This window comes from Taeniopygia guttata, chromosome 8 (assembly GCF_048771995.1).
Source record: "Taeniopygia guttata chromosome 8, bTaeGut7.mat, whole genome shotgun sequence".
NCBI lineage: Eukaryota > Metazoa > Chordata > Aves > Passeriformes > Estrildidae > Taeniopygia > Taeniopygia guttata.
In genome coordinates this window covers 3386319-3411636 of record NC_133033.1, presented here as the reverse complement: position 1 = coordinate 3411636, position 25318 = coordinate 3386319, and the positions used below count along the sequence as shown (strand labels likewise).

The 25318-nt window shown below is 43.2% G+C and overlaps 1 protein-coding gene and 2 long non-coding RNA genes across 8 annotated transcripts in view; 2 read left to right on the top strand and 1 right to left on the bottom strand.

Moving 5' to 3' along the window:
- LOC115496129 (uncharacterized) overlaps window positions 1–8871 on the top strand; it is a 150354-nt gene extending 141483 nt beyond the window's left edge. For both annotated transcript variants that reach the window (XR_012057095.1, XR_012057094.1), the window contains 2 exons: window positions 1721–6990; window positions 8576–8871. This is a non-coding gene — a long non-coding RNA (uncharacterized lncRNA). The remainder of the gene's footprint in view (window positions 1–1720; window positions 6991–8575) is intronic.
- A 3606-nt stretch (window positions 8872–12477) lies between these two features.
- Window positions 12478–20358, bottom strand: LOC140684609 (uncharacterized). The gene is made up of 3 exons (XR_012057099.1): window positions 20055–20358; window positions 18316–18414; window positions 12478–14808 (listed from the first exon to the last, which is right to left on the bottom strand). It is a non-coding gene; the product is annotated as an uncharacterized lncRNA (long non-coding RNA).
- FGGY (FGGY carbohydrate kinase domain containing) overlaps window positions 14095–25318 on the top strand; it is a 129423-nt gene continuing 118199 nt past the window's right edge. For 3 of the 5 annotated variants that reach the window (XM_032749827.3, XM_032749826.3, XM_030278634.4), the window contains exons 1-3: window positions 14122–14249; window positions 20354–20460; window positions 24389–24601. In XM_032749827.3, coding sequence (XP_032605718.3) covers window positions 24401–24601 — 201 coding nt within the window. In that variant the 5' untranslated portion in view covers window positions 14122–14249; window positions 20354–20460; window positions 24389–24400. Of the gene's footprint in view, window positions 14250–20353; window positions 20461–24388; window positions 24602–25318 lie in introns of those variants that run through there. The other 2 variants (XM_032749830.3, XM_032749828.3) reach the window with 2 other exon arrangements.

The following is a 25318-nucleotide window of genomic DNA, read 5'->3' as shown; positions in this document are numbered from 1 at the left end:
GTGCCACTCCTGCACAGTGTGACTCAGGCTAATTCCCACATGGGTTTGTCCCATTGCCTTGAATGCTTTGTTCAATGAATTACTGGTTGAACCTGCTGCTTAAATGTGCCACATCAAAGGCTTGTGGAGCAATGTCTTCCCCAGGAAGGTGCTTGGCTTCAGCAGTGCTTTGGAAGTGGCTGGGATCCCAGATAACTGAGGATTCCGAGGTGGCCCTTGCCCTGCAGCAGCGGAATCTCCCAGTCTGGGTTTCACCCTGAGTCAGCAGGACTCATGTTCCATCACTCTGCAAACTGAAAAGGGATTCTTCATCATCATCATCATCATCATCATCATCATCATCATCATCATCATCATCATCATCATCAATCATCATCATCATTCTTTGTCCACCTGTCGCAATTTCAGCTCTACCAGTATTTCCAGCCTGGCCCACCATCCGTCAGCTGCTTCCACAATTATTTCCATCCTTCCTTCTGTGTCACAGCCTTTGTTCCCTAAGTGAACTCCCTGATTTTTTCCACCAAGCTGGTGGATCTTTCAATATTTAGTATCCCTTGTTTTTCTACAGAACAGAATTTACTTCTGCACACATCAGGTTTTGTTCCCACTCAGCTCCACACTTTCTACTTCCCTATCTGTCCTGAGAGTGTGGGATGAGGAACAATCCCTTGTTTAACATGCAAAGCATGCAAACACACGCTAAATAATTATGCAAATATTTTTCAATTGCTTTCATTGTAATTTTTATTACCATTGTTTGAGTCTCACCATGGAAAATGGAAGCCAGTGAGCCGAAGTGTCTGAGTGGAGCTGGACTAGAGCCTGAATTTCCCTACCCTTTTTCAGGCTAGAGCACGATTGTCTCCTGTCTATGTTCTCTCCTGAAAAATTCTTATTTACAGAAACAGAAGATCTAGAATTTGAATTTGCATAACTTTGTAGCAGCAGTTCCTGCAGTATGATCAAAATACTGTTTTGTTTTTTTTTTTTTAGAAACCTTAATTCTCATGTTGTTTGATTACATGAGGCTTTCAGCCTTCAATGAAAGGTTCTACTGGTTCTTCAGGTCATTGAGAAAACCTTCACACAGATAATCCAGTTTGGGAGGCTGAACTGCATCTCTTTGGGATGTTGTGTGGGGTTCCCAGTGCCATTCACTGTGTCCCTTTTCTAGAGCCAGTCTGAGCTGCCACTCGTATTTGGGTTTTCAGGCCATTCATTCCACCTAAAACGTGGTAGGTCTGTGGGAGGAAGATGGAACAGCCTAGAAGTGGCATCATTTTGACACATGGAAGACAGTGATTCAGTTATTTCACAGGTACATGGACTTCTGCAAACATGCAGCTCATAAAAACCTTGACAGTGTTTGAAGAAGCAGTTTGGTAGTGTCAGACCCTCGTCACTCTGCCAACTGGCCAGTTTGGTTTCCATATAAACCACGGGCTGGAGGAACAGGTGAGCACTTGGCCGGCCTGAGGAAATATCCTGTCCTCTAAAGTAGCTTTGTGCATGAAGCTTTAATGCAGTTTCTTGATCTGGACTTGTTCTGTGAATGAGGAGAGGATCTCAGTCTCTGCAGATGCTAATCCAGCACTTCTTGCTGACCTAACATTGACCTACATAATTTAAACCAAAGTGATGTGCAGGCGACATGGTTTCTGCTGAGAAAGTGCAGTGTGTGCCAACATTTTAATATTTTTTAATCTTTTTTTCTCAGTCTGTTTAATCCAGTCTCTGATGTGAATGGAGGGAAGAAATGATGTACAACATATTCCTTGCACCAAAAGCGCTGAAAATGAAATGTAAATGTGTGAGTACGACACAAACTCCCTTTCTGTGAACACACACTCGCAGAGTTGCTGGAGTTGCCAAGAGCACAGCGAGCCAACCGATGGCCTGTATGTCTGTAATTTACTGAAGGGAGGGGACAGGTCTAATTTATGAACTTGGCCCTCAGACCAGGGTTTACCTCAATGCTTTTCAATGCACAAATTCTGTAAATCTTTCTGGGAGAAGGAATGTCAGCTCCCGCCAGGCTCTGGACATGCCGAAAATGTCACTCGCACAGATGATGACTTGTGTTTAATTTGCTGTTGTGGATGGGCCTGAACCAAACTCCCTTTCTTGTTCCAAGCATCTCTAAATTTAGGAGGTTTTGGCAACCCAGTCCAGATATGAGTCAATAGTTCACTGTGTTCCAAAGAATAAGTATTAGCCTGCAAAGGTGGGAGTCGTTATGTAACTGGGATAATATAAAGGAATATCAGTATTAATACCTTTGTTATGCTCAGAGCTAGAGGTTTGCCAAGGCTTAAGTGGACTCAGGATGAGCTGGACACATCCAATTAATATAAGTAATGTGGCTTTTCTTGAACAAATGTGACTTCTCAGTGCACATTACAGCTGCTGAGTGTTCTAGCTCTGCTGTATCTGGTCCTCAGAGGGTTACAAATGTGTATTTTAGTGCTACAGACTGCTCTTATTTCTGCATTTGTTTGGTACTAAATAAATGGGTTCTGATTTTCAGTGCTTCTGTCAGGGAAGTAAAAAATACTGGTGTGGCTTACTGATGGATATAAAAACCCCAGAGAAAAAAACACAGAATATGAAATTAAGAATTATCTATCCACATGCAAAGTAAATGTGCTAGATCTCCCATCCCTTTTCCTGATGTCACTGCTGTGTTCACAAATTCTGCATCAAGTAAGTGTCTTCTAAGGCTCTTCTCAGTGAATGTCTCATCTGAATTTCTTCCACTGATGCCACAGTTAACACTGACCATGTTCTGCTGCTCCTGTCTCTCGTCCACAGGGAAGTCACCCGTGTGTTTATGGCAGCATTGGAGTGCTGGCCCAGGCAGGGCAGGTGGAAAGTGAATTCCTTGAGCTGTGCAGGTGCTTTGTCAAATGTGCAATTCTGCTCAGTTTCAAGAAAGGAAAACAGGATTTTCTTCCACGGTCTCCTATAGCACCCTTCATTTTCTTTAAATGTTTTGTGATTGCCCCATGATCACGTACCAGTCTCACTTCAGGATCTTTCCTGAGGGACTGGGATTTACCACTGGAAGATAAAAAGAGAGAAATGCAGTGGCACGGATGAAGATTATTCCAAACCCTCTTCTGGCTTCCTTGGCTGGCAAGATAGGCAGATCTCCCATCTCCTCCACTGCTTTCTCTGTGGCTCACCATGATCTGCATGTGCACTCCCTCACAGGGCCCCTGACTGGAATTCTGGAATTGTCCTTTCATCCCCCCCAGTGCTCCCTTGCTGCTCTGCACCATGCTGGCTGTAGCACAGTGGGAGAAGCAGGTCTGTGCCTTCTCCTGTGCTGACTGAAGTGCTGAGCACTCTGAATTACCCCCCTGAAGCAGTGGGCAGAATCATGGAGCAGGCACAATGAGCCACATGAGGATCAGCTTAGAGAGTTGGATCAGTGACACTTTGCAGCAGAATAGAAAGTGATTATTCTCTTTCCCAGCTGTTCTCCCAAGCACTTTGAGCATTCATTCGCCTCAGCACACAGGAGATTTACGTATCTCACTTCTACTGACATGGCAGAAGAGACCCTCCTCACTCGCAGATTTGTTCTTTTAATAGGCATCCAGCACAACTGGGAATTAAGTACATGTGTGTGTCCAACAGAGAAGAGACCAGAACCAGCTGTAGGCACAAAGAACTGCTTAGGAGGCCCATTTTTTTGTGCTGATTTGGCAACTCATGGGACAGCCAAATCTTCCTTTTTAGGAATGGGGAGAAGAAGAAAAACAGAGGACCTCATCTTCAGATTGTATCACCCATGGAAGGGGAGAGAGCAGAGAGAGAATGCTCCACATGAGGTTCTCCTCTCCCCGATAGGGCAGCTGGAGCAAATAAGGTTCATCGTGGGCAAATGTGAGCTCATTGTGCCTCCACTCAGAGCTGGCAGAGCAGCTGGGGTGTTCCAGGCTCTGAGTCAGTGATAACTTCCTCTCCTGACTTCCTAATTGAAGTTAGAGATCCTCAAAGGTACCTGCTGCTCCCAGTCTGAGCTCTCTTATACTCCAAACCTCTTCCAGTTGTAGATCTTATTGCAAGGACATCATGGATTTGGGGAGAGACAGGTAAGGCCCTGTAGCCATTCTCACCACAGAGAGATGCAGGGGTGAGTCACCTGTGCCATAAAATGACAACACAAACCCAAGGAATACAATCCTCAGCCAGGTCCTTTTAGAATTAGCCACACAGGAAGGTGAATCTTAAAGACAAAAGGAAATGGTGTTAGGAGGGAAGAAGTGGCAAGGACCGGAGGCCTTAATTTGATGCCAACCAGTATCTCAGAGAAAGCAATCTCCCAGAGGATTGTCAGAGATGTGAAATGAATTGTAAGAGCTGCTTTACAGGCATTTGTGGGCACACACACCTGCTTACAGCAAGGGAAAAGACAGTGCGTAAATGTCTGGGATATTACATAAAAGCTGTCTGGTAGGCTGGGCAGAGCAATTAAAATCCATCTCGCTTAAACGAACCCTGAGTGCAGGTCAAACAAATCTAATTTTTATTGTTCCTTAAGGAGATGTCTGTACAGGAGACAAAAGGGGGATGCAGCCGTCAGGTTAAAAAATCAAGATGCCTTTAAAAAATTAAATGTTCACAATATTGCTACAGCAAGCTGGATAAATGATATATTACAGCGATGGTTTAAAACTAATTGATGACTACTGTTGTAATGCATTTGTAGATACACTGATCTATTATATATCTTGGCCAAGCTGAAGGGACACTTCAAGGAGAAAAATTGCTAACTGTTTTAACCTGATGGAACTCAGGGAAAAAATAGTTACTTTACGAGATAAATGGAAAGGTTGTGACCTCCTAATGTACATCTGGGTCTTGCAATGCAAAATCAAATTATCATTAAACAGAATGTGATCTGTGATGGAATTAAAACAACTACAAACCAGCACAGAAGTTTCCTCGGAGAAACACAATAGCCCAGTTTGAGCTGGGAGCAGTGGCTGCAAAGCTGCCTGGCTAAAGAACTGGTGTAACAAGTTGGGATGGAATTGTTTTGCTCTGTAATGAAAGCTGGTTTAATTGGAGAGTGCAGGAAAAACGTAAGCATCTTTGCAGCCATTTATATATGTAAGCCATTCTATAAACATTACTTAATTAGTGTATAAATCATTAACAATTTAGCCTAAGTCCTGAGTAAAATGTGTCTCTCTGGCTTTTGCAGGGGAGACAGGAAGCCTCATTTTCCCCTCCTCATTTTTGTCATGCCTGAGGCTCATGCCCTCTGGGTTTTACCCGTACAGCTGGAATTTGGAGGAGATGTCAGTCAGGCTCTGCTTATTTTCACATCTAATTCATGCAAAAACCAGGTTTCCTCCTGAGGCAGTAAACTGGCCCAGATTTGCTTCAAAGTTTGGCCCAGGTTCAGTGAATGACTCACTTTAACTAAGGTACATCCATCTTCCTGGCTGGAACACGTGGTGGGAAGTGTTGTCAAAGAGCAGAGATCCCCTAGAACCACAGCTCAGGGCTTCAGGACCTTGCAAAAGCAGTGACTCGTTCCCTCCCTGCTTTCCTGTCACCCAACATTAAGGACATTGAGTGGGTGTCCCAAACATTGGTGCTCAACACAAAGTCCCAACGTGGGGTTTTGCAGGCTAAACACACTGCAAAGGGATGGGATGGACTGCTGGGAGATGGGCTGGGAGGAATATCAGCAAGAAGCCTCCCTGGTCCTGGGATCTGTGCAAAATTCTATGGAATAAATCTGGCAATAGGTAACAGATGAAGATAACATTGTGGGCCATTGCCAAAATATGGATTGCCTTGAACAGGCTGTGATTAAAAGGCAAAAATACCACTCTCAACCTCTGAATTGGTTCCCTCCAATAGAAGTATGTAAAATGAAAGAGAACAAGCTAATCAGGACACCCACCCATTACAGGCGACACTAATTTTCTTCTGCCTGAGAAAAAGTTAAAGTAGCAAGGACATGACCAGCCTGTGATATCATCTGAGAGCAGCATATTCCTCCATGTATTCTTCCGTGACAGATTAACCTTCCAATGGGTAGGGAAATGCCTGCAATACCAAACTGCAAATATGTTGTTCTTTGAAGGGTTTGGTGTACCAAAACCCCAAAAAGCCTTCATATATTTTAACTGCTGCACATCAGACTTCCTCCTCTGCATTCACTCAGTTTTGGTTTGAAGCCCAATACAACCAGCAGCTTGGAAAAACAGTTTTATAGCTCAAAATGGAGCAGTTGGAGTTTTAATTTGGGAGGTCCTTCTTTTACAGGGGGACATTACTCTTGGTTCAAAATTTTAAGTTATTCAGGTCATGGTATTGGTGTCAATTTTCAGCATTGGAAACTCAGTTGCACAAGTACCACTGAGCTGACTTAGAACATTTATTTTCTCAAAAGATGGCAAACAGTCACATCCATGGCTCTCTCTGGGATTTCCTTCCTTCACTAACATTTAAACAAAATAACTCAGATCTATTTTTTTATCCTAGATAATGTGATTTATTAAAGCTTCATGTTGAGTAGATAATCCTCAGATGGGGCTTTTTTTTTTTTTTCAAAGCAGAAAAGCATATGAAATAGCTTTTAGATGAAACTATGAGCTGCCAGTTCATTTAAAAACAATAAAGTAAGGAGGAAAAAACCCAGAGTTAACTTGAAGCAGGCACTTGGCATTCAAGGTGACTGTGATAGGCGGTCACAAAGGATGAGGTTGCTCTCTCATCAACCCTAAGTCAGGTCCTGTGCCCATGATGGCAGAGTCGTGCCCTGCACATGGATTTGCTTCTTAGCTGCTGACCCTCAGTGCCAGGATTCCATGGGAGGAAATATGGGACAATTATCTACAATTCTAATTTTCCAGTCCCTTAAGTCCCAAGATGATGACTTCCCGGTGTATGCTGTAACCACAGGGATGAGATGTCCACCAGAACATCCCAGGGCATTTCCATGACTGCAACAGACTGGAGGTAAGGAAACTCTTCTGGTGTTTGGATACACTCACAAACAATGATCCCAGCAATTCTTGGAGAGGGTGGAGTTACATACCCAGTCACATATTCCTCCTCATTTTGGAACAATCAGATATAAAATACTCTAAAATAAGAATGCAGTTGCCACTTATTTCCTTCCTTAATTTCTTATCTTGCTTTATCACAGCATTCATAGCTGTGGCTGACAGAAATGGCAAATACATCCAGTATTTCTGATTTTTGTCATGTCTTGCTTTTTATATCACTTTCAGCTTTTTTGACTAGCCAATGACTCAAAAAGTTAATGAAAGCCATGATAGTTTTATCATAGCTTTGGGAAGACAAGCTGCAAAATCCAGAGGTTACCAAAGCAGAATGGGATTTTAAGGAATGCTTGAAGCAGGTTCATTCTGCTTCTTGTGCGAATTGCAGCTGTGCCAAAGTTTCTTGTAACTCTTGTACACACATAAAAGCATATTCTACGCATATTTCTGTCTATATTTTAAGTTACTGAGAGCTTTTGCTCCATTTGATTTATACTAAGGCTTTATGATTGTCAGATTAGTGTAAGAATGCAAGTAGGAAAATTAAATTGTACCTTTGATTGTCCTATCACTTTTCCATGTTCTTTCAGATATTATGTCAATAGTCCAAAGGAGTTTTTGATGTGATGCACTGAATATTCTGACTTATTCATAAGAGACCTAAGAATTGGGCACATCATTTTCCAGCTCATTGCTGTCACAAGCTATTGCATCCTTCTTCTCTCTTGACCCAAGCTCGATTAATCTTTTCATAGTTTTGGTTCTGGTGTAGTTTTGAAACAGTGTTGATTTTCCCAGGAATCCTTAAGAACCTGAGCATGTGCTTCATACTGTCTGGGCAGCTCAAACAACTGCAGAGGGAAGGGAATAATCTCCCCCAGAGCCTTGACAGCATCAGATTTCCACCCCGTCACTGTGCCCGGTACATGCAGCGCTGGCAGGAAGAGCTGGGGAGACTCCTGTTTGCTGGGCCATGACCTGTGGAGCTGCATGATTTTAGGAAATACCAGGTTAGCTCCAGGAGCAGGGAAGTGTTAGAGCTCTTTGTTCCTGCACAGAAGTTTTCAACATCAGTGAGAGCATCAGTGTGTGTATTCAGATTTCCATCTGTTATCCAAAGCACTCTGTGAGATCAGTCACGCCCAGAATATTTGAAGTTACCTAAAATGTTGGCAAATTAACATCTCACATTTTTTCTCCAGAGTCCTGAGTGGTGCAGACGTTCTGTTAATCATATACTGCAAGCTCAGGCAATACATTAAGTATGGAAAATAGGTTTATATAACAAAGATAAGGCAGAATGAACTGGATCCACAAATGTCTCTCTACTCACTCTGTCTATAATAATTTCATTACATTTCTTTGGGGTTTATCCAGTTTTACTGTGACCACCTACTGACAATGTCTCTGAAATGAAAGAAGAAAAATCACGAAATTCTAACATGCAAGACGTACAAAATAAACCCTGTGACGTTTTCTAATATGGGAATGTTCCTGAATGCCAGACTAAAACATCCCTCCAACGGTTTCTTTTACAGACTTCCCTTGTTCCAGAAACTTGGCCTGACTTAGGAGGAAACCCCATAGCTGTCCCTTAAAAGTTGAATTGCATCAGTGTGGGCAAGATGTTGGGCCAAATTCCTTAATGGTGCAATTCCATGAAAATCAGAAATCCTACACCAGAGCTGAATCTGCCCTGTGGTATAAAACTATCTCCCTGAAGGCAAGACTTTTGGAAACAGTATCATATTTTAATTCTAAACAGACAATTTGTTTTGGGTTGTACACAGAGCATGACAATCTCACTGCTACATAAAAGGTGACTTTATACCTGTTTCTTGTGCTGTTTGGTTTATCTGTGTGTGATTTGCAGGTAGCTACACGATCCTACAAACTTCTTTTTATGTAATGGAATGAGCCCCTGTTCTGTTTTAAGATTTTAAAAGATTACAGAGCTGGCGTTGGAACATTTGTACATTTTGCAACGAGTTAAGGAGAAAGGCTGCGTGTTGTTTATAATCTGGGAAGTACAGATCCCACTTAATCTTACCCTTGGAGAACAGACAGTTATATTTTTTGCAAATTAACAGATCTTGACTGATTGCCTCCCATGACTGTGTTCACCAGTTTTGGAATTCAAAGGGCAAAATAGAATCTGCCTTTTGTAGAAGGTGCCAGGAATGGCATCAGGACACACTGCCTGGAGGGTGGCTGAGCCTTTTCAGTCCTCCCCACACTGACTGGATTTGGCACCACTGTGTGATATATCACCACTGAAACAAAGTACTTCATGCAAGCTGGTCATATCCTATGGAAAAAGTCTTGGAAGGATGTTGCAGAAAAAAAAAAATTTAACCTCTGTTCGCCATTTTTCTGGAGATGTAAGGTATTGTGAAATTTGAGGAGATTTTCACAGCTTGGCTTGTGAAATTCATTTCCAGCTCGACAGATTGGGATTTCAGGATTTTGCACATCTGGATTTTGGCACAGGGCTGTGTGTGTGGGGGGGGGATGTCTCTGGCAGTTTGCCTCCCAGGACAGTGTGTTTGCTCCTGGGCAGTGAAGAGTCCAGTCCTGGCTGAGCTGTCACCTGCCTGCCCTGCCCTGGGCAGTGTCTGTTCCACAAGGGAAAGACAGAGCTGGCCCTGACATCACTGAGCTCAGGAATCCCTTGAACAAAAATGTTAATGCTACAGTCATGTTTCTAAAATTCAAGGAGTGTAAGGGATAGGCAAAAAAAGTTGTAGGGGTATCTGTACTGTATATTCTGGGGAGCAAGCAAACAACGTTTTCACTTGCTGAAAACACTGTGTGCACAGACTACTGAGCACTCCCTCTGCCACACTGCACCAGTGGGCTGCTTTTCTGGCCAGGCATTTTGGGAGGGGGTCTTCTCCTTCTGGCAATCTTCCCAGAGGGGAACCAGTTGATGAAACAGGACTCCAAGCCAGGATTTTTTCAGCATTCACACCACAGAAGGAGAGTTTACAAAGGTGGCAAGAGCCATAAGCATTTTCCCTTTGTGCATCTCTGTGTGACAACAGAGTCATCCTATTTTCCCACCAGGATCACACGGGATCACAGAACCTCCCTTATTCTTATGGCATTGGAAGTGTGGTTTCAAAAGAAAAATCCCTGTGCTGTCTGGAATGCTCAACTGTTGGGTACCAGAGTCGGAAAACATCCTGCCTGCCACGAACGTTAGGAAAACAGAGCAGCCCTGACTCCAGTGCCAAGTGGTTTTTTGGAAGGCTGACTCCCCTGAGAATAAAGGATATTGGTGTCCAGCCAAGTGGGCAGGCAGGAACAGGCCCTGGGCAAGACACTGGAATTTTGGTGGAGGCTGAAATATTGTCTGCTTGTTTGTATCAGCTTCTGACTTTGGTATTAAAAGGTGAGCTGCCCAAAAAGTGAGGAAATGGGCCACAAATTGATAAAATTGGAATTATTTTTCTAGCTATATTTAGAGGAACTTAAAACAGGGATTTTCCTTTTTGGCCACTCCAGTATCCAAGAGTAACTTAATATTTCTGCTAAAACCAGAAAAAATCCCCCAAAGGAAATTTCCTTTTTTTTTCTATTGTACACTCAAAAATCCCTTCTTGTTGCAGAGAATTAATTTGGTTTTTACTTCCCCATCTCCCTGTTAGATGAATAGTTCTGGTCTAACGGCCCAGTAAGCACTTCATCCAGAGTATTCCCCAGTTTCTGCTTCCTATAACACTTGAAAAAGTGCTATACTTCATCAAATGAGATTAAAACCCACCCTCAGGTGCTTGTATGATCTGCCTAAGCACATAAGCAAGCAGGAACTTTACGAAATATTTTTTTCCCTTCCAATTTTATGTTAATAAGCATCTAAATGGAATTTTGGGGTGTTCAGAGGTCCATTGCTGCTTGACATTCACCAGAAGTCAGGATGTTGGGGCAAAACTTGCACCCACTGAGCTCAAGAAATGTTTTTGTGTTGATCTTAACAGAGCAGGGCTGGGTCTTTATTTCCTCAACAGGAAAATGTTCATTCTGCCTCTTTCCCCTGCACACACATATTTTCTTTTTTTTACAGAAGGAGTCATTTGTCTTTATCTCACCATTCACCTCTCTCACTGATTACAGTTAATGGAATTGTCACCTTTATGGACTCATGCTCCATTTCTCAACCTGTCTGGACTTTGGCCTCCAAAGGTTACCACAGCTAGTGAAGTAATATGATTGAGTCTTTTTTGACAGATTTATGCAAGATTTCTTCTCCAGCAAGTGTCACATCTAGTCTAGTTCTGCAAAAGAGAATATTTCAAAGATGCCAACTGTCATCTAAACCCACTAAATTGTTCTGTGGGGTTGAGAGGACTGAGGGCCATCTTGGGCAATGCTGATTTACACTACCTGGAGCTGTTTCCCTGCTGCCTGAAATACGGGCTCTGGTTAATCACAAAAAAAAAAAAAAAAAAAAAAAAAAAAAGAAGAACATCCCTGTCTCCCAGAAAGCACATTTAAAATGGAATTTTCATTAGTTACTCTGTAATGAAAAGGCAAAAGGGTGTATTTTAAGTGAATCTGTCCAGAATCTTAGAAGAAGGGGTAGGGTTTTTTGAAGGATAACTGCAACAGCCAAATGCTAAACAGCAAAAATTGGTTGAGTTCCATTTAAGACATGTACATCCACAGAATATTTTCAAGTTTATAGAAATATTTTGGAAGTATAGAGGATTCACTGCACATGTATCTGTTCCTCCTGCATTTGATACAAAGCACAAATTAATCATCATTATTCTGCACTAATATAACACCTCTTTACCCTCGGCTTTCAGAATATTTCAAAGGAGCAATGAATTAAGCCTCATATGGGCTTGGGAATATGTGATAATCTAAACTTGGATTCTTTAATTAAAAGCATTTTCAGGTCTTTGATTTTGGAAGCTGGAAACTTATAATTGTTCTTGAAAATATCTTCCTTTGTCACTCACTTGGAAAGAAACCATGTGAGTACCAGAGAAGTGAGGTGAAATGGAAAAATGTATTAAGCAAAAGTTAATAAATTTGTCTGTACTCGCTTTTGTTATTTATTGGAGCAAAAAGAACTGGGTAAATTGAGGTGCTAATGTGATATAGGTGTAAAAAAGGCAAATTTGATGCCTGTCTGTAACTAAAAGAGTGCAGAAGGAATTACTATTGCCACTGTACAAGTCTCTTGCAAGCCATCATTTAAACATTACACAGTATGTCAGACTGATCACTCAAGCTCAGAAAAGATGAATTCTGACTGAGAGAAGTGAAGGAAAAACTATTAGATAATCCACAACTTGCTATTATGAGAGAAAATAAATTATTAATATTTAATTTGGCAAAACAAATAGGGGACTTCAATGGTGTCTACAAGTACATTGTGGGAGGGGTACAAGTATTATACTAAAATAAACTGTCAGTGTATGACTACAGGGAGGGGAGAAATAAATTTGTTTTTAATGAGCAGAGGAATGGGTTTCTGGAACAGAATCAGGTCCATTTCAGTCAAAAAAAACCACCAAAAAACCATTTTGGTATCTCCCCAGTCACGGTGCCTTGTTTTAGGCCACTGAGCTAATGTGAAACAGCTCGTTTGTGTCTCTGAACTTTACACTTTCTCTGCATGGAGCGCTTCCCCCAGCAGAGTGGTGGCCCTATGCTGGGATTTGTCCCTGTGGGCCAGGTCTGACTCAGATTGGGATGTGCACATCTCAGAAAACAGAAATTTAAATCTCACTACACCGCAGACCTCCTGGGGAGCAAAGCAGAGCATGAGGGCACACATTCACACCATGTTGTAAGATGACTTGGAATTACAGTCAGGAGGAGGTGTTTTATTTTTTAACCTATCCATTCAAAGCAAAACATTTGGACTAATGAAGAAACCCTCAAACACTGCAGTTTGGGCCAAATGTCCTTTCTAAACTAGTCCAGACACAAGGTATTCCCAACAGAAAAATCAATTTTCACCCAGATTTCAGTTTGGTATAAAGCAGTGTTTTCCACCAGAAAACCATCCCAATGGAAAATTCCTAACTGGTTCTAGTACAAAGTGACTAGCAAAGCTCTCAAAATGATTCAGTGGCAAGGCTGGAATGAGAACCCACAGCTCCTGACCACGAACCCTGTGCTCTAACCACGAGACAAACACTCATCTTTCCCTGAGCAAGGCTGTTCCTGCAGCATTTCTGCTCAGGCCGAAGTGGGAATACTCTGGAAATGTTGCAAGAGAACTTTTTTTGCTGCAAGATTTCCAGTTGTAGAACATTTGGGGGTTAACGGGAAAAATCCCTGGCGGCTCCCTGGGGCCAGAAGTGTTTGGACACGATGGGAATGTGAGGGCTGCCATCTGCTCCTCCCTGCGTGGGCTGAGGAGGGTCATGCAGGGGTGTGGTGGGATCTGGTCCCAAACCGTGGCTGGCCCATGGGTTGGACTCGATCAGCTGAGAGGTCTTTTCCAAACTCATTGATTCTGTGTTTTCTGTTTTGCATTTGAGGGCATCCCGCTGCCCCATCCTCTCTCCATTTGAAGCAAACCTTAACTAAACTCAGGGTTTTCAGCAACTCCTCAGCTCTTCATGTAAAACTCTCAGAGCGACCCCATGCAGACACCCAAACTCATGGCTTGCAGCCCTGTTTTACTCATTTAAGGATATTTAAGGAGGCACAGGATGAGAGATGCCCTGAGCCCTGACGTTCCCTCCTTTTTATTTATTCTTCTATACGTTTCTACATATTTATTTGCCTTTATGTTTTTATATATTTATTCTCCTATACTGTATACATTCTTCTCAGTGGTCTCCACCCGCCTTCTTGGAACACTATATTTATTCTCCTATACTGTATACGTTCTTCTCAGCGGTCTCCACACGTCTTCTTGCACCGCTCCAAAGCTTCTGCGACCGCCGATATTTCACAGCCGTGTACGGGGCAGAAAATAAGATTTACCATACGTAAAGCCCCTTCCTTGCTGCCGGTTCAGACCCGGGCGATTCCCGGCCCGAGCCGCCGCTGCCCCTCAGCGCCGCCACTTCCCCTGCCCGCCCCTTCCCGGCGCAGGCGCGGCCGGCCCGGCACGGGGAGCCCGGCACGGGGGAGCCCGGCAAGGGGGAACCCGGCGCTTTTCCCGGCGCTTTTCCCGGCAGCGGCGGGTTCAGGGGACGTCCCCGCCGGGCTGTGCGGGCCCGGGCAGTGCCGGGGGCACAAGTAAGTGATGGCTGCACGAGTAAGTGACGGCGCTGAGGGGCAGCGGCGGCCCCCGGCCCTCACCGTGGCTGAGGGGAGCGCAGCGCGCGCTGCCTCAGCGCGGCTCCCGCCCCTCTCCTTGCCCTTATTCCTGCCCCTTCTCCGCCGTGACGCCCCGCAGGATTCCGTCCTCCTCCTCCGTTAGGGCTCGGATCCTGCTGCTCTAAAAGGAGGTTTCGCGTTCGTGTTGTTGTTTAATCACCAGCGCCGCCTCCTTCCCCAGGGAGCCCCTCGCCGCAGCCGCGGGCCCGGCCGTGCGTGGGCTGAGCGCTCGCGTCGGCCCGAGTGAGCTCAGAGCCGCTTTTCGTGCGGCCGATGGGGTTTGCGTCCTTCTCTCCTCCTGACGTTTCTGTGCAGCACTGCCATGTGTAACTCCCGCTGTAATGCAGTGAGAACTCTTCATTCAGGCAGCCCTTCGTTCAGGGGTGCCCAGGTGGGCACACGGATCCTCCCAGTGCCTCCTGTGCTGTTGGATCACCTTTATCCCAGCCGCCTTCCCATGTGCTTCAAATGCAGCTTCCTGAGGGAAAAAGGAGAGGCACACGCTGATTTCTTCGTGATGCCGAGTGATGCGACCTGAGAACTTGTCTCAGGGGTGCTTGAGGTTGGATAGTAAAAAAGGTTTTCCCCCCAAAGGGTGGTTGGGTGCTGGAACAGGTTTCCCTGGAAGGGTCACAGAACCAAACCTTACAGAATTCAAGGGAACATTTGGACCATGCTCTCAGGCACATGGTGTGGCTCTCGGGGTTCTGTGCAGGTGCAGGAGTTGGACTTGATGGTCCTTGAGTATCCTTATCCAGCTCAGCTTTTTCTGTGATTCTGTCAAAGGGCAGTGCTCAGATGACCTGACCTGGGTAGGTGGGACATGCACATCCCTCACACACTTGCCTAATCCTCCATATCCCCAGGAAACTTCCATAAATGTCGTCTCCAGTCTCATCTCTCTGGCACAGGGGCTGCTGGCACTGGTGTCCTGCCACCACTGCCTCCCTCATCCTCATGCAGCTCCCCTTTTTGTCACAGCCTTGTCTCCTTGTCATGCCCCTCTGATCCCAAGCAGCTCCTGGGCTGGCACAGATCACACCCCAGGAACCTGCTGGAATTTACTCGTGCCTGGCTCGGGAGCTGCCAACACGGCCGTGTTCCTCGCTGGTGCCAGGCTCTGCCCGGTGAGGCACTGGCAACTTGGCAGATTCCTTCCCTGCTGAGGTGCCTGGGATTTGTTAGGAAGTTTAATAAACTTAACACCAGCGCTCTTCTCTGGAGAGCACTTACAAAACAAATTCCAGGGAAGTAGAGGAGAGGGCTCAGAGGTTTTTAGAAAGTACTAAGCAGACACATTGTTGGGGAGGTGGTCTTGTATTTCTTTCTCATATATTTCCTTCTTGTGTATTTCATTCTCATGTATTTAATTCTGTTTTCTTATCCTGGAAGACCATTTACTTAAGTAGTTGGGATTAACTTTTTTTTTAAGTGTACGTAGATATAATACAAAAACAAAATTTTAAAGGCTCTGTAATGCTAATGGTCCCTTTCCTTCAGGAATGTATATGAGCATATAGAAGAAAAAAAAAAGAGGCACTTTTTTTTCCTGGGAAGAGTGTCTGGGATAGGAGGATTAATGCAGAGAGAATTGGTTGCTTGTAGGGACAGCTGTTCCCAGCTATAAAAATCATGGCAGAAATAAATTTATAGTATCAGGAGAGACCAAATAAACTAATTCTATGATAGGAAGTTTTTATGTGTATTCTTAGTATACACTTCTGTTTCTCCATTTTATGTTTCTCAGTTAAATTATCATTTTAAAACCTTGGTTCTTTTGAATAAATAAATAACTGGTTTTGTGCAGAATTAGTGTTTCTTTTAACCTAAGCTAATATGCAACCCCACTTCCTCTTAAGTAGTTGTGACAGGAACTTCAGGGCGAGTGTTTTTGAAATTGCAGCCAAATAAATGTTTAATTTTAAACTGACAGATTATTTGTGGCTGTCATTCTTCTCAGGCTTTTACTATGCAAGAGTGAACAAATCCTGTAAAATAAACCGTGGATTGGGTTTATGGACACATGTTTGCTTCTGGGCTGAGCATCTTGAAGTGGTTTGCAGCATGTCTTTAAAAATTTATTTCACTGTTGCATCTACTACTGGCCTAAGTGCTCCAGTATCTGCCAGAAGTAATTATAGGCAGTTGGTTCAGATGTTGCTTAAATGTGTAAGCCTTGATGGGAAATGCAGTGGATTTCAGCCAGAATGCTAATTTTGATGTTTTATCATTTCATAAAACTGTGAGCTCAGAACAAATTATTTTTATACGGATCTGCTGATATGTAATCACAGGGTTAGTGCCAGATTCAGCTGTGATGTAGCACTGGCATCTCAAGAATTAAAGTTAGAATATCAGCATTACCCTAGGTTGGCTAATTTGTATCCACAGTGGCATGATGGCTGTAGTTACCCATGTACCCTGCACAGAAGCTCCTGGTGCCAACAAGGCTGGTTTGCTGCAGGAATGCAGTTTAACGCTGTTGTGTGAATTGTAATTGTGCCTTTTGAATTGCATTCTCCTCCAGATTCCATTTTGTAACTTAAACAGATATTTTGAAAATTCACATTATTGTGCTGTGTTTACAAGTATACTGCTTTTTTGTGGGGTGTGGTTGTTCAGGATTTTTTATTTGTTTCTCTATTTTCATCGCAGCATAGAGTAAAAAAAAAACTTAAAAGTCACAGTACATTAATCAATTTTACAGGCAAAGAGCAGAGATTATTCTCTCTGTCCATCATGTGTAGGTTAAAGTGATAGAGACACAGGGATGTGAAAGATCTTCCTTAGCATTAGATTGATAAGCTGGTGGATCCAAACACTTGGGTCCATCAGTCATTTTGGAGCCTGTTACCTCTTTTCAACTAGTCATGAAGCTGCTACAGCCAGAATTTATGTAATAATTAGATGGTATTTTTTTCCCCCTCGGTAAATGTAAACAAGATAGTGTCTTCTTTCAGGGCTCCAGGCATTCTGCAGAATCACTTGGGACAAGTCTGTCTGCCAGGTCATTAACACAGCCTTTGGGGATTTGTGCAGCTGCAGTGTCAGAGCAGGGAATGGATCTCAGGAGCGTGGTGTGCGTGGCTTGGATCCACTGCCATTGCCAGGCTGGGGCAAAGAAAGGGTGCTGTATACACCCCCCTTATTCCTTAGGTTTTCCTGCCTGGGAATCGTGTCCTGGCATTTTCTGATCAACATTTCCTCTACTGGACAGACTGGGGGTTATGGCAAGTGTTCAAAATCCTGCCGTTGTTTGAGTGCACCTGTGATGTTCATGAGTTTAGTCCTGAACTCCGGATAGTGGCTGGGAGGTTGCCACTGGTGGATGCAGGATCAGAGCCTGCTCTTGGAGTGATGGCCCATTCCCAGCAGGGCCCAGAGAGCTCCGAGGGAATCGGAGCTGTTGCTTTTCCCCACAAGGCTGTATCTTCTCATCTCATGTTGTGCGTTCTCACAGCCCTTTTCTCAGCCTTCCTTTTTCCTGAGCGCTCCTCTCCGCAGCTGTTTCCTGCTGTTCCCGGGGTTAGGTGAGCTCTGGAGCAGGGGGAGCTGCACTTGTTTCCTTTGTGTGCCAGAATTACAGGCCAGGGAGCGCCGGGGCAGCCGGGTCTGCTCGGCGTGGGCAGAGCCCGTCCAACCTCAGCGGGGCCAGGGAAAACCAGGAGGAGCAGTAGTCCCAAGTCTCCCCCAGGCATGTAGTTGGAAGGAACTCCTGGATCAGTCTGTTGTGAGCTCAGTGTTTTGGGACCTGCATGAAGCTAGAAATCCCTGGCCAGTTCCGTGCTCCTGAGCAGCACCTCTCACCTGACACCAATACATTGTTTTCCTACTGCAGCATCTCTGAGCAGTATCTCCACTTACCCACAGTGGCCTTGGCATTATTTCTTGCTGTTTATTAGTACTGACTACTGCAGTGGGTTATGGTACTTTGTTACTGCCACATCCATGAGCACTCAGAGCAGGAAAATGCTTTTTGTCTTACCTGACCATGCAGAGATTGTGAGTTCAGCTCAGTACCCATGATCTGTGGATAGTGGCAGTGAGGCCTTTGGGGGTGATTCAGAATGCAATGGAATCATGCCTGCATGGAGAAAGTAAATACACAGCAATTGCTTAACGTCTCCTCTAGCTCAGGAACTCAGACACATCAAACAAAACTAGCAGGTGGCATGCTCAGAACAAACCAAAGGGCTTTTTCCTGCATTGTTTACACAGAACTTTATAACTCATTACCACAGTAGTTTGCAGTGAGAAAAGTTTCCCTGGATCCAGAAAGAGCACAAATTTAGAGAGGAAAAAGCCTTCAAGGTCTGCTAATCCTGAAGATAAAATTTCTGGCTCAGGAAGTGCCTTTACTATAGATAGCAGGAGGAAAGGTGTCCTGGGGAAGTACTGCTGGATGAAAAGGGCAGGCATATGCTTTTCTTACGGCTTCTGCTGTTTGTGGAGGATCCTGGGCTAATTGGACCTTTCATCTGACCCAGCACAGCCATGCTCTGCTCTTTAATCAGGGGCCAGAATGCCATTGCTCCTGTTTGATCATCAGTACCACAGACCGTGTGCCTGTGTGAGCTGAAGACAGGAACTGGAAGGAGAGAAAATAATTCTGTTTAGTACAAACTCTTCTCGAGCAGAATATAGAGAAAACCAACTCTGCTGTACATGTAAGAGCTTGGTATTTACCAATGTCAACTGATCATGCTGACATCCTTCTCTGTTCCTGAGTGAGATAACTATGTAGGCAGTAGAAGCTGAAAAGAAACAATGTTTGGATCTAATTTATTAGAATAATTTAGTCATTTTAATTTCTCCACTTCCTGGTTACACCAGGATAAACCCAAATGTGCTTGCTTTAAATCACAGCAGGTGGAAGTAGTTTGGCCTGAAAGTATTTAAAATCCAAAATATAGAATTAGAGGGCAGAGGGCAGCAATGAAGTAATGACTTTGTCTTGGACACTGAAAGCAAGGGGAAGAAAAAAAATCTGGAGAGACATTACAGCAAATTAGTACATAGTGAATTATTTATAGAGAGAAAAAGAGATACTAGAAAATAGTAGAATATTATCAGTCCTGCCTATGCTGGGATTTATTGAAATTGCATTACAGTGTTAGGAGGACAGGAAGGTTTTGATGGAACAATCTAAGTATTATAGGACTGGAATCAGAGTTTTATCCCACTACTGAAATATTCCATTATTTGATGCTGTTTTTCCTTGTAAGATGCAAGAAAACTTCACAGAATGTACCAGAGAACTGCTGAAAGAATCTAGAGGTGTTTGGTTTCCAATGAAAAAGCATATTTTCCCCAGCTCAATTTTTATTTATTCCAATTTTGTTACTGTTAGCACAGACAGAGATCTGTTACCTAAGACAGAGATCCTGGATGTACATATTTCTGTTTGGGGAAGGGAAAAGGGGAGGTTAGGTGTGCTTTTGTTCCCTGTGTTTGTTTTGTTTGCTGTGGGGTAGCTGACAAATAAATGCTTGTTGATAGCTATAGCACACTCCCTTGGGCATTTAAGGATATTTTCTATATTAGTACTGCCCTTCACCACAGTGTTAGAATTCCCCATCTGCTCCTGCTCTCCCACACAGCCATGTGCCTTCTTTCTCTTGCCACATTCAAACAGGAATTACAGAAGCTGGAAGAGGAAAGGGAGTTCACTGTCTTCAAGGAGATACTGCCACTCTACCACCACCACTTGTATTGGTTACTTACCTCTAGCAACCCAAAGTGCCGAATTTCCACTATAATGTTCAAAGGTTTTGTTTTGGTTTTTATCCTTTCTACAATTGAAAAGCATCTTCTCTTTAGCATATTTAGATCTTTTCACACAAAGCTTACGAAGCCTAATTTGAGTCTGTTAATCTTTTTCTTGGTAACCCATAGAAAAGCACAGCTGCACTGCTAAAAACGCAGTGTTTATCCACAATCACCGGGTCTGGGCAGCCCGCAGCGTTCCAGAGATCAAAGTTTAAAACAGACATGCCAGTCCTTCCTAATTGTTTGTGTTTAAGCACACAGCACCACGAAGTCTAAATTGCTGCTGCTGAAAGCTTGTGCTGATCTTGGGCCTATGTTGAAGTGAGTGCAGCCCCTCCTGCACCCTGGCTTTAACAGAAAGGTACGTCCTGGCAGCTCGATCACCATGAGGTAAAGTGGGACAGATAAGTCTAACAGTGCTCGATCAAAAACTCCTCTGGTTACTTACTCATTCCTTTTAAATTAAAGTAAATAATGTTAAGGATTTTCTTTCTTTTTTTTTTTTTTTAATATTTTTGCAACTGAGTTTCACCCGTTCTTTTTCTTTTTTCATTGCTTATGTGGGAAAACTAACACGTTTGTACAAGGATAAACTGGGAAGTCTGTGGTTTCCAGCATGCATATTTTGAACAATATTTATACAGACTATTATTTAATGGGCCATATAAATATTTATAATATGCTGTAGCCTTTTGATCATAAATGCTTGTTTGAAAAGCAATTCTATCCCTGCTGTGATTTGCAGAGAAGGAGGCCATTGCTGGTTTAGTGCTTGGAGGGAATTTTGGCTTCTTGTCCTGACTTAGCAGTTCCAGTCGTGGATTTACACGGTCAAGATGGCCATGTCTTTTAAGTTAACTTTTTTCCTCTGCCCCTCTCCTTCTGTTTGCAAATTAATATAGTAAGTTGAAAATACGAGGCTTGAATTCTGCAGTGGACAGACAAGGCTGTATTGAAGGAGGCCTTTTTTCTTGGCTGCAAGGGAGCCAGGCTTCTTGACTTCAGATATTTCATGGATTTAGAAGGTCCTGACTCCACTGCCTTCCACCCCTTGGAAGTCCATGGATATGAATCATCCATGCATAAAATATTTTGGTGTCATGTTAAGAATATTGTGCTTGATGAACTGACCTGTCTGACTGGACTTTTAGGACATTATATTTCAGTCTTTTTTCTGGTTCAGTTTTCCTCATGATTATATTGCCTGCAGAAGCAAAGAATCCAGCAGATAAAAAAATCCAAACCAATGTTTTATTTGCACAACAGTTTTCTTTTCACGTGGCAATGAATGTTGGTGTCCAAATTCCAAAGCAAGAAGTCTGTGCAGGGACCTTCTGCTACCCCTGAACTCCATTAAAGAGTTCCTTCATCTCTGATTTGGAGCTTCCTTTTGTACCAAAGGAATCTTCTGGAAACTAAACAGAATGGCAGCATTCCTCTTTAAAATTCTTATCACTGTACTTTGGCTAAGTATTTTCCACCAACTTCTCTGCTGAGTTCTTAGGTTCTCAAGAAATACCCTTGGGCAGAGTCCATAATTGCTGACATTTATGACCTGGAGATGACAGTGCTTTTTGTGGATGGGGTTGATAAGTAGGTGGCATACCAAGTGTTTGGTATTCCAAAAAAACCCTTGGCATCAAATTATGTTTTTGCAAGCAGATCAGATCCTGTTGCAGAGACACTTTACTTTGAAAAGCCTCTGTGAGTTAGTGCTTGCTGTTCTTGAAAAAGGATTAATATTTGCTTATAGCCTTTTTTTCATGAGATACTGAGTGCTGCTTTGTGAATCTAGGTGAGCTTTATCCAGAAAGAGACCAGTTAAAGTAAGTTTGGGGTTCTTGGTTTTGTACTGTCACTTAACTCTTTCCTGTTCCCACTGATTGACAGCAATGAACTGGTGGATGTGCAAAGGCTGATATGCATTGCTTGAGCACATAAACAAACTCTGCTTCCTGCCCAGTCACTCACACAGGCACATCCTGGTTGCTTAGTAAGGAAAAAAAAGGAAAGTAAACATTACATGGGCAGATTGGGTTCCAGGTTTCAAATGTTTGTGGGAAGAATCCAATGCAAAGCCATAATTTCAAGTGCTGAGTAGGAGGTACTGTGAGTTTAATTCTCTAACATCTGCTAAGTTTGTTCTCTAAGTAGCAAAAACACATTAATGAGCTAAAATCAAGGCTGCCGTACAAGGAAGAGAAATTTGGAGTAATATTGTGTATGTGAGCACAAGGCTGGATATAAAATACTCCTTTTGCTATTTGTATTTAGTGAAGAGCAAGTAAGAAGGATTTGCCTGTGTTTTAAAAAAAAGAATCTGATTTGCAGATTGTGGTTAATTCTCAACTTTTTATGAGTCAGCAGATAAAGACAGAGCTGAAATAGGGAAAAAACAAGGAAATTTATGCAATAGTATCAGGGACAGTATTATGCAATGTCTTTGTAGTAAAATTTCTCACAAGGAACTTGCAGCACCTGCAGCCAGCCTTTGGAGCTTTGGGGAGGTGGAGTGCAAAATGAAGAAGTAAATGTTCTGTTGAAAAGAATATCTTGAAACTGCTTTTCCAGCTGAGGGCTAAGAGGGAGAAGCTGAGTGCTGTCACCCCCCAGGTGACAGATGCAGTATTAATCACCCGTAGCAGCGGAGTTGTCTTCTCTGGCAGAGAGATTGGCTTTTGTTCCTCTGACCAGGTCACAGAGCCAGGGCCAAGAAAATAAAGCAGGCCTTCTTGCCAATATTCCTAGGTGTTAGACTCATGGCACACCATTATTTTTAGCTGATTGCTCATCGCTTGGACACATGACCTTGCTTAAGGAGATTAGTGTGTGTTGCACCTAATCTGCTGGGCAGCACCAGCATGCTGGGAGGCAGCAGCCAGGATTTCCAGCAGGACCTCAATATGCTCTATAGCTTGGAGTTTTTTTCTACTACCTGACACTGTTACAAGCTGATGATCTGTGCACTCTGGTGACCTTGCAGGCTGTGAGCAGAGTGTGGTGTGGTGACTGCTTTGGTCTGTACCAGGGACAGAACTCCCTGGTGCTGGCCCAGCAAAGAAAAAAACCATGGGCCCAGGACCCAGCAGTGGGGTCTGGGCATGAAGTGCCAGATTGAAGCAAGGAAGAATGATTGTGTGATCACAGATCTCCACAGACTGATCACATTTCTATAAGCTGTTTAAAGGGGGAGGAAGGGAAGCCTCAGTTGGTTTCTTCAGCCAAGGTGTTGCTTTATGCCATTTTCAGTGCAAAGGAAACTTTATCCTAATTAATTATTATCCAACATTAGAATTTTCTGAGATGGGGTGCTTCCTGTTGTCTTCTCTATTTCACCTGCTGCCTCTAACCCTCACTGATTATAGATTTGTGATATCTCTCAGCAGCAGTGGTTACAAGACAGCTATGGATGTGAAAGACACCTACATTATGCCAGTAGATCTTGACCTATACTCAATGTTATTATTAAAAAAAGAAAAAAATATTAAGTTGAAATATGAATAAGCATATTCTGTTAATCAAGACTTTCCAAATCTTTCCCCCTTTGCCTATATTCCTCCCTCTAACCACCCCATCTGCCATATGCAGATATTATCAGGTCACTTCTTTAGGAGAAGGGGGCTGTTTTTAAGTAGAAACATTTTGATGCTCTGTAAATACCATGTGTTTTAAATGCCAATATATCCATTCATTTTCTAAATATCAGAATCTGTGTGTCAGCTGAGTTTCATGTGTTTCAGAGATGTAAAAGGTTCATACAAGCACTAAATGTGGTACTTGTGTGATGTTTCAGATACTTCTATCAGCTCTTAGCATTCTCACAGCTTGATTAAAATGTAAATGTTAACTATTAATTAAGAATAAACCGTGAGAAATTAAGAACAGTGAATTTGTCACTGTATTAAATGTCAAATAGTTAAACTTAATATAGTGAAATAAGCAACTCATTGTGAATAATTAAATCAATTAACTTAACCTCACTTTGTTCTTGTAGGATGTCGGAGTAGGCAGAGTTTTCACACCATGATCTCATGGCTCAACACATTTTCAGAAAATTATTTTCTGAGTCTTAAAAGTGGTGTGAATTGATGGTGGAGAGGTCTTGGAAACTTTTTTTTTTTTTTTCCTCTGTGTAACATGTAACCGATTGTTATGTAGTTACTTTATAATTACCAGCATCACACCACAGGTGGGATGTTTGGCTTGATGGGAGGCAGCAGCTCTTGGCACTTTTTCCATCAGTCATTTTATCTGCTTTTAACCCCTTTTGTTTCCTTTTCCTTCAACAGGTTTTATTAAAAATGCCTGGTGAGAAGCAGACTGCAGTGACATACTACGTTGGAGTTGACGTGGGCTCAGCCAGCGTTCGCGCGGCGCTCGTGGACAGCTTTGGGACGGTGGTGGCACACGCAGAGAAACCCATCCAGGTTTGGGAGCCCCAGCCAGACCACTATGAGCAGTCCTCTGCAGACATCTGGGCTGCCTGCTGCTCTGTCACAAAGGTGGGCGAGGACAAAATGAAGGATTTGTGTTGCAGGTGGCTCTGCAAGTTCTGAATGTTCACAGTCCTGCAGTCCCCATGCCAGCCACTTCCACTCGGGTCTGTTCATGCTGTGTAACTTGTGACCACCGTTACAAATGTCTGTTTTACTGGTGAGGTTGAAGGCCAGGGTGAAAAAAAACTCATGCTGCAAGTGAAAATAGAATGAAAGAACTTTCTTTGTGCTATTATTGCAGAGGGAAGATTTACCCACTGCCTCAGGTCTCACATCTGTGAGCTTTGTTTAGCTGGTGTATGCTCTACCCACGAGACAATTCTTGGAGGAGTCAAGGTTGCTCAGAACCTGGCAGTGCATATATCTAGAGATGTGCATTGGGCTGCCCTGGAGTCATAAAGGAGAATTTATTGTAGAGGAATTGTAATCTGGTTTGTGGATGGCCCCTAAAGTAACACTTGTTATCCTCTTTACAGGGGCATCCAGTATTATAAGACCAAATAAATAACAAATGTCTGTGGATGGTATCGGCATAAAACCAGATTGAAACAGACTTTACTCCAGGGGAAAATTTGTACCCTCTGATCCAGGGCTCTGCCTGTACATGTTGAGGATAAAGGTAAATTAGAGACTTTGCTAGCAGTGCACACAGAGTCCATTTCATCCTCCTCACTACAGGCCCTGCCTGCTGCATGTTCTAAGGTTGGCTTTTTAAATATTCAT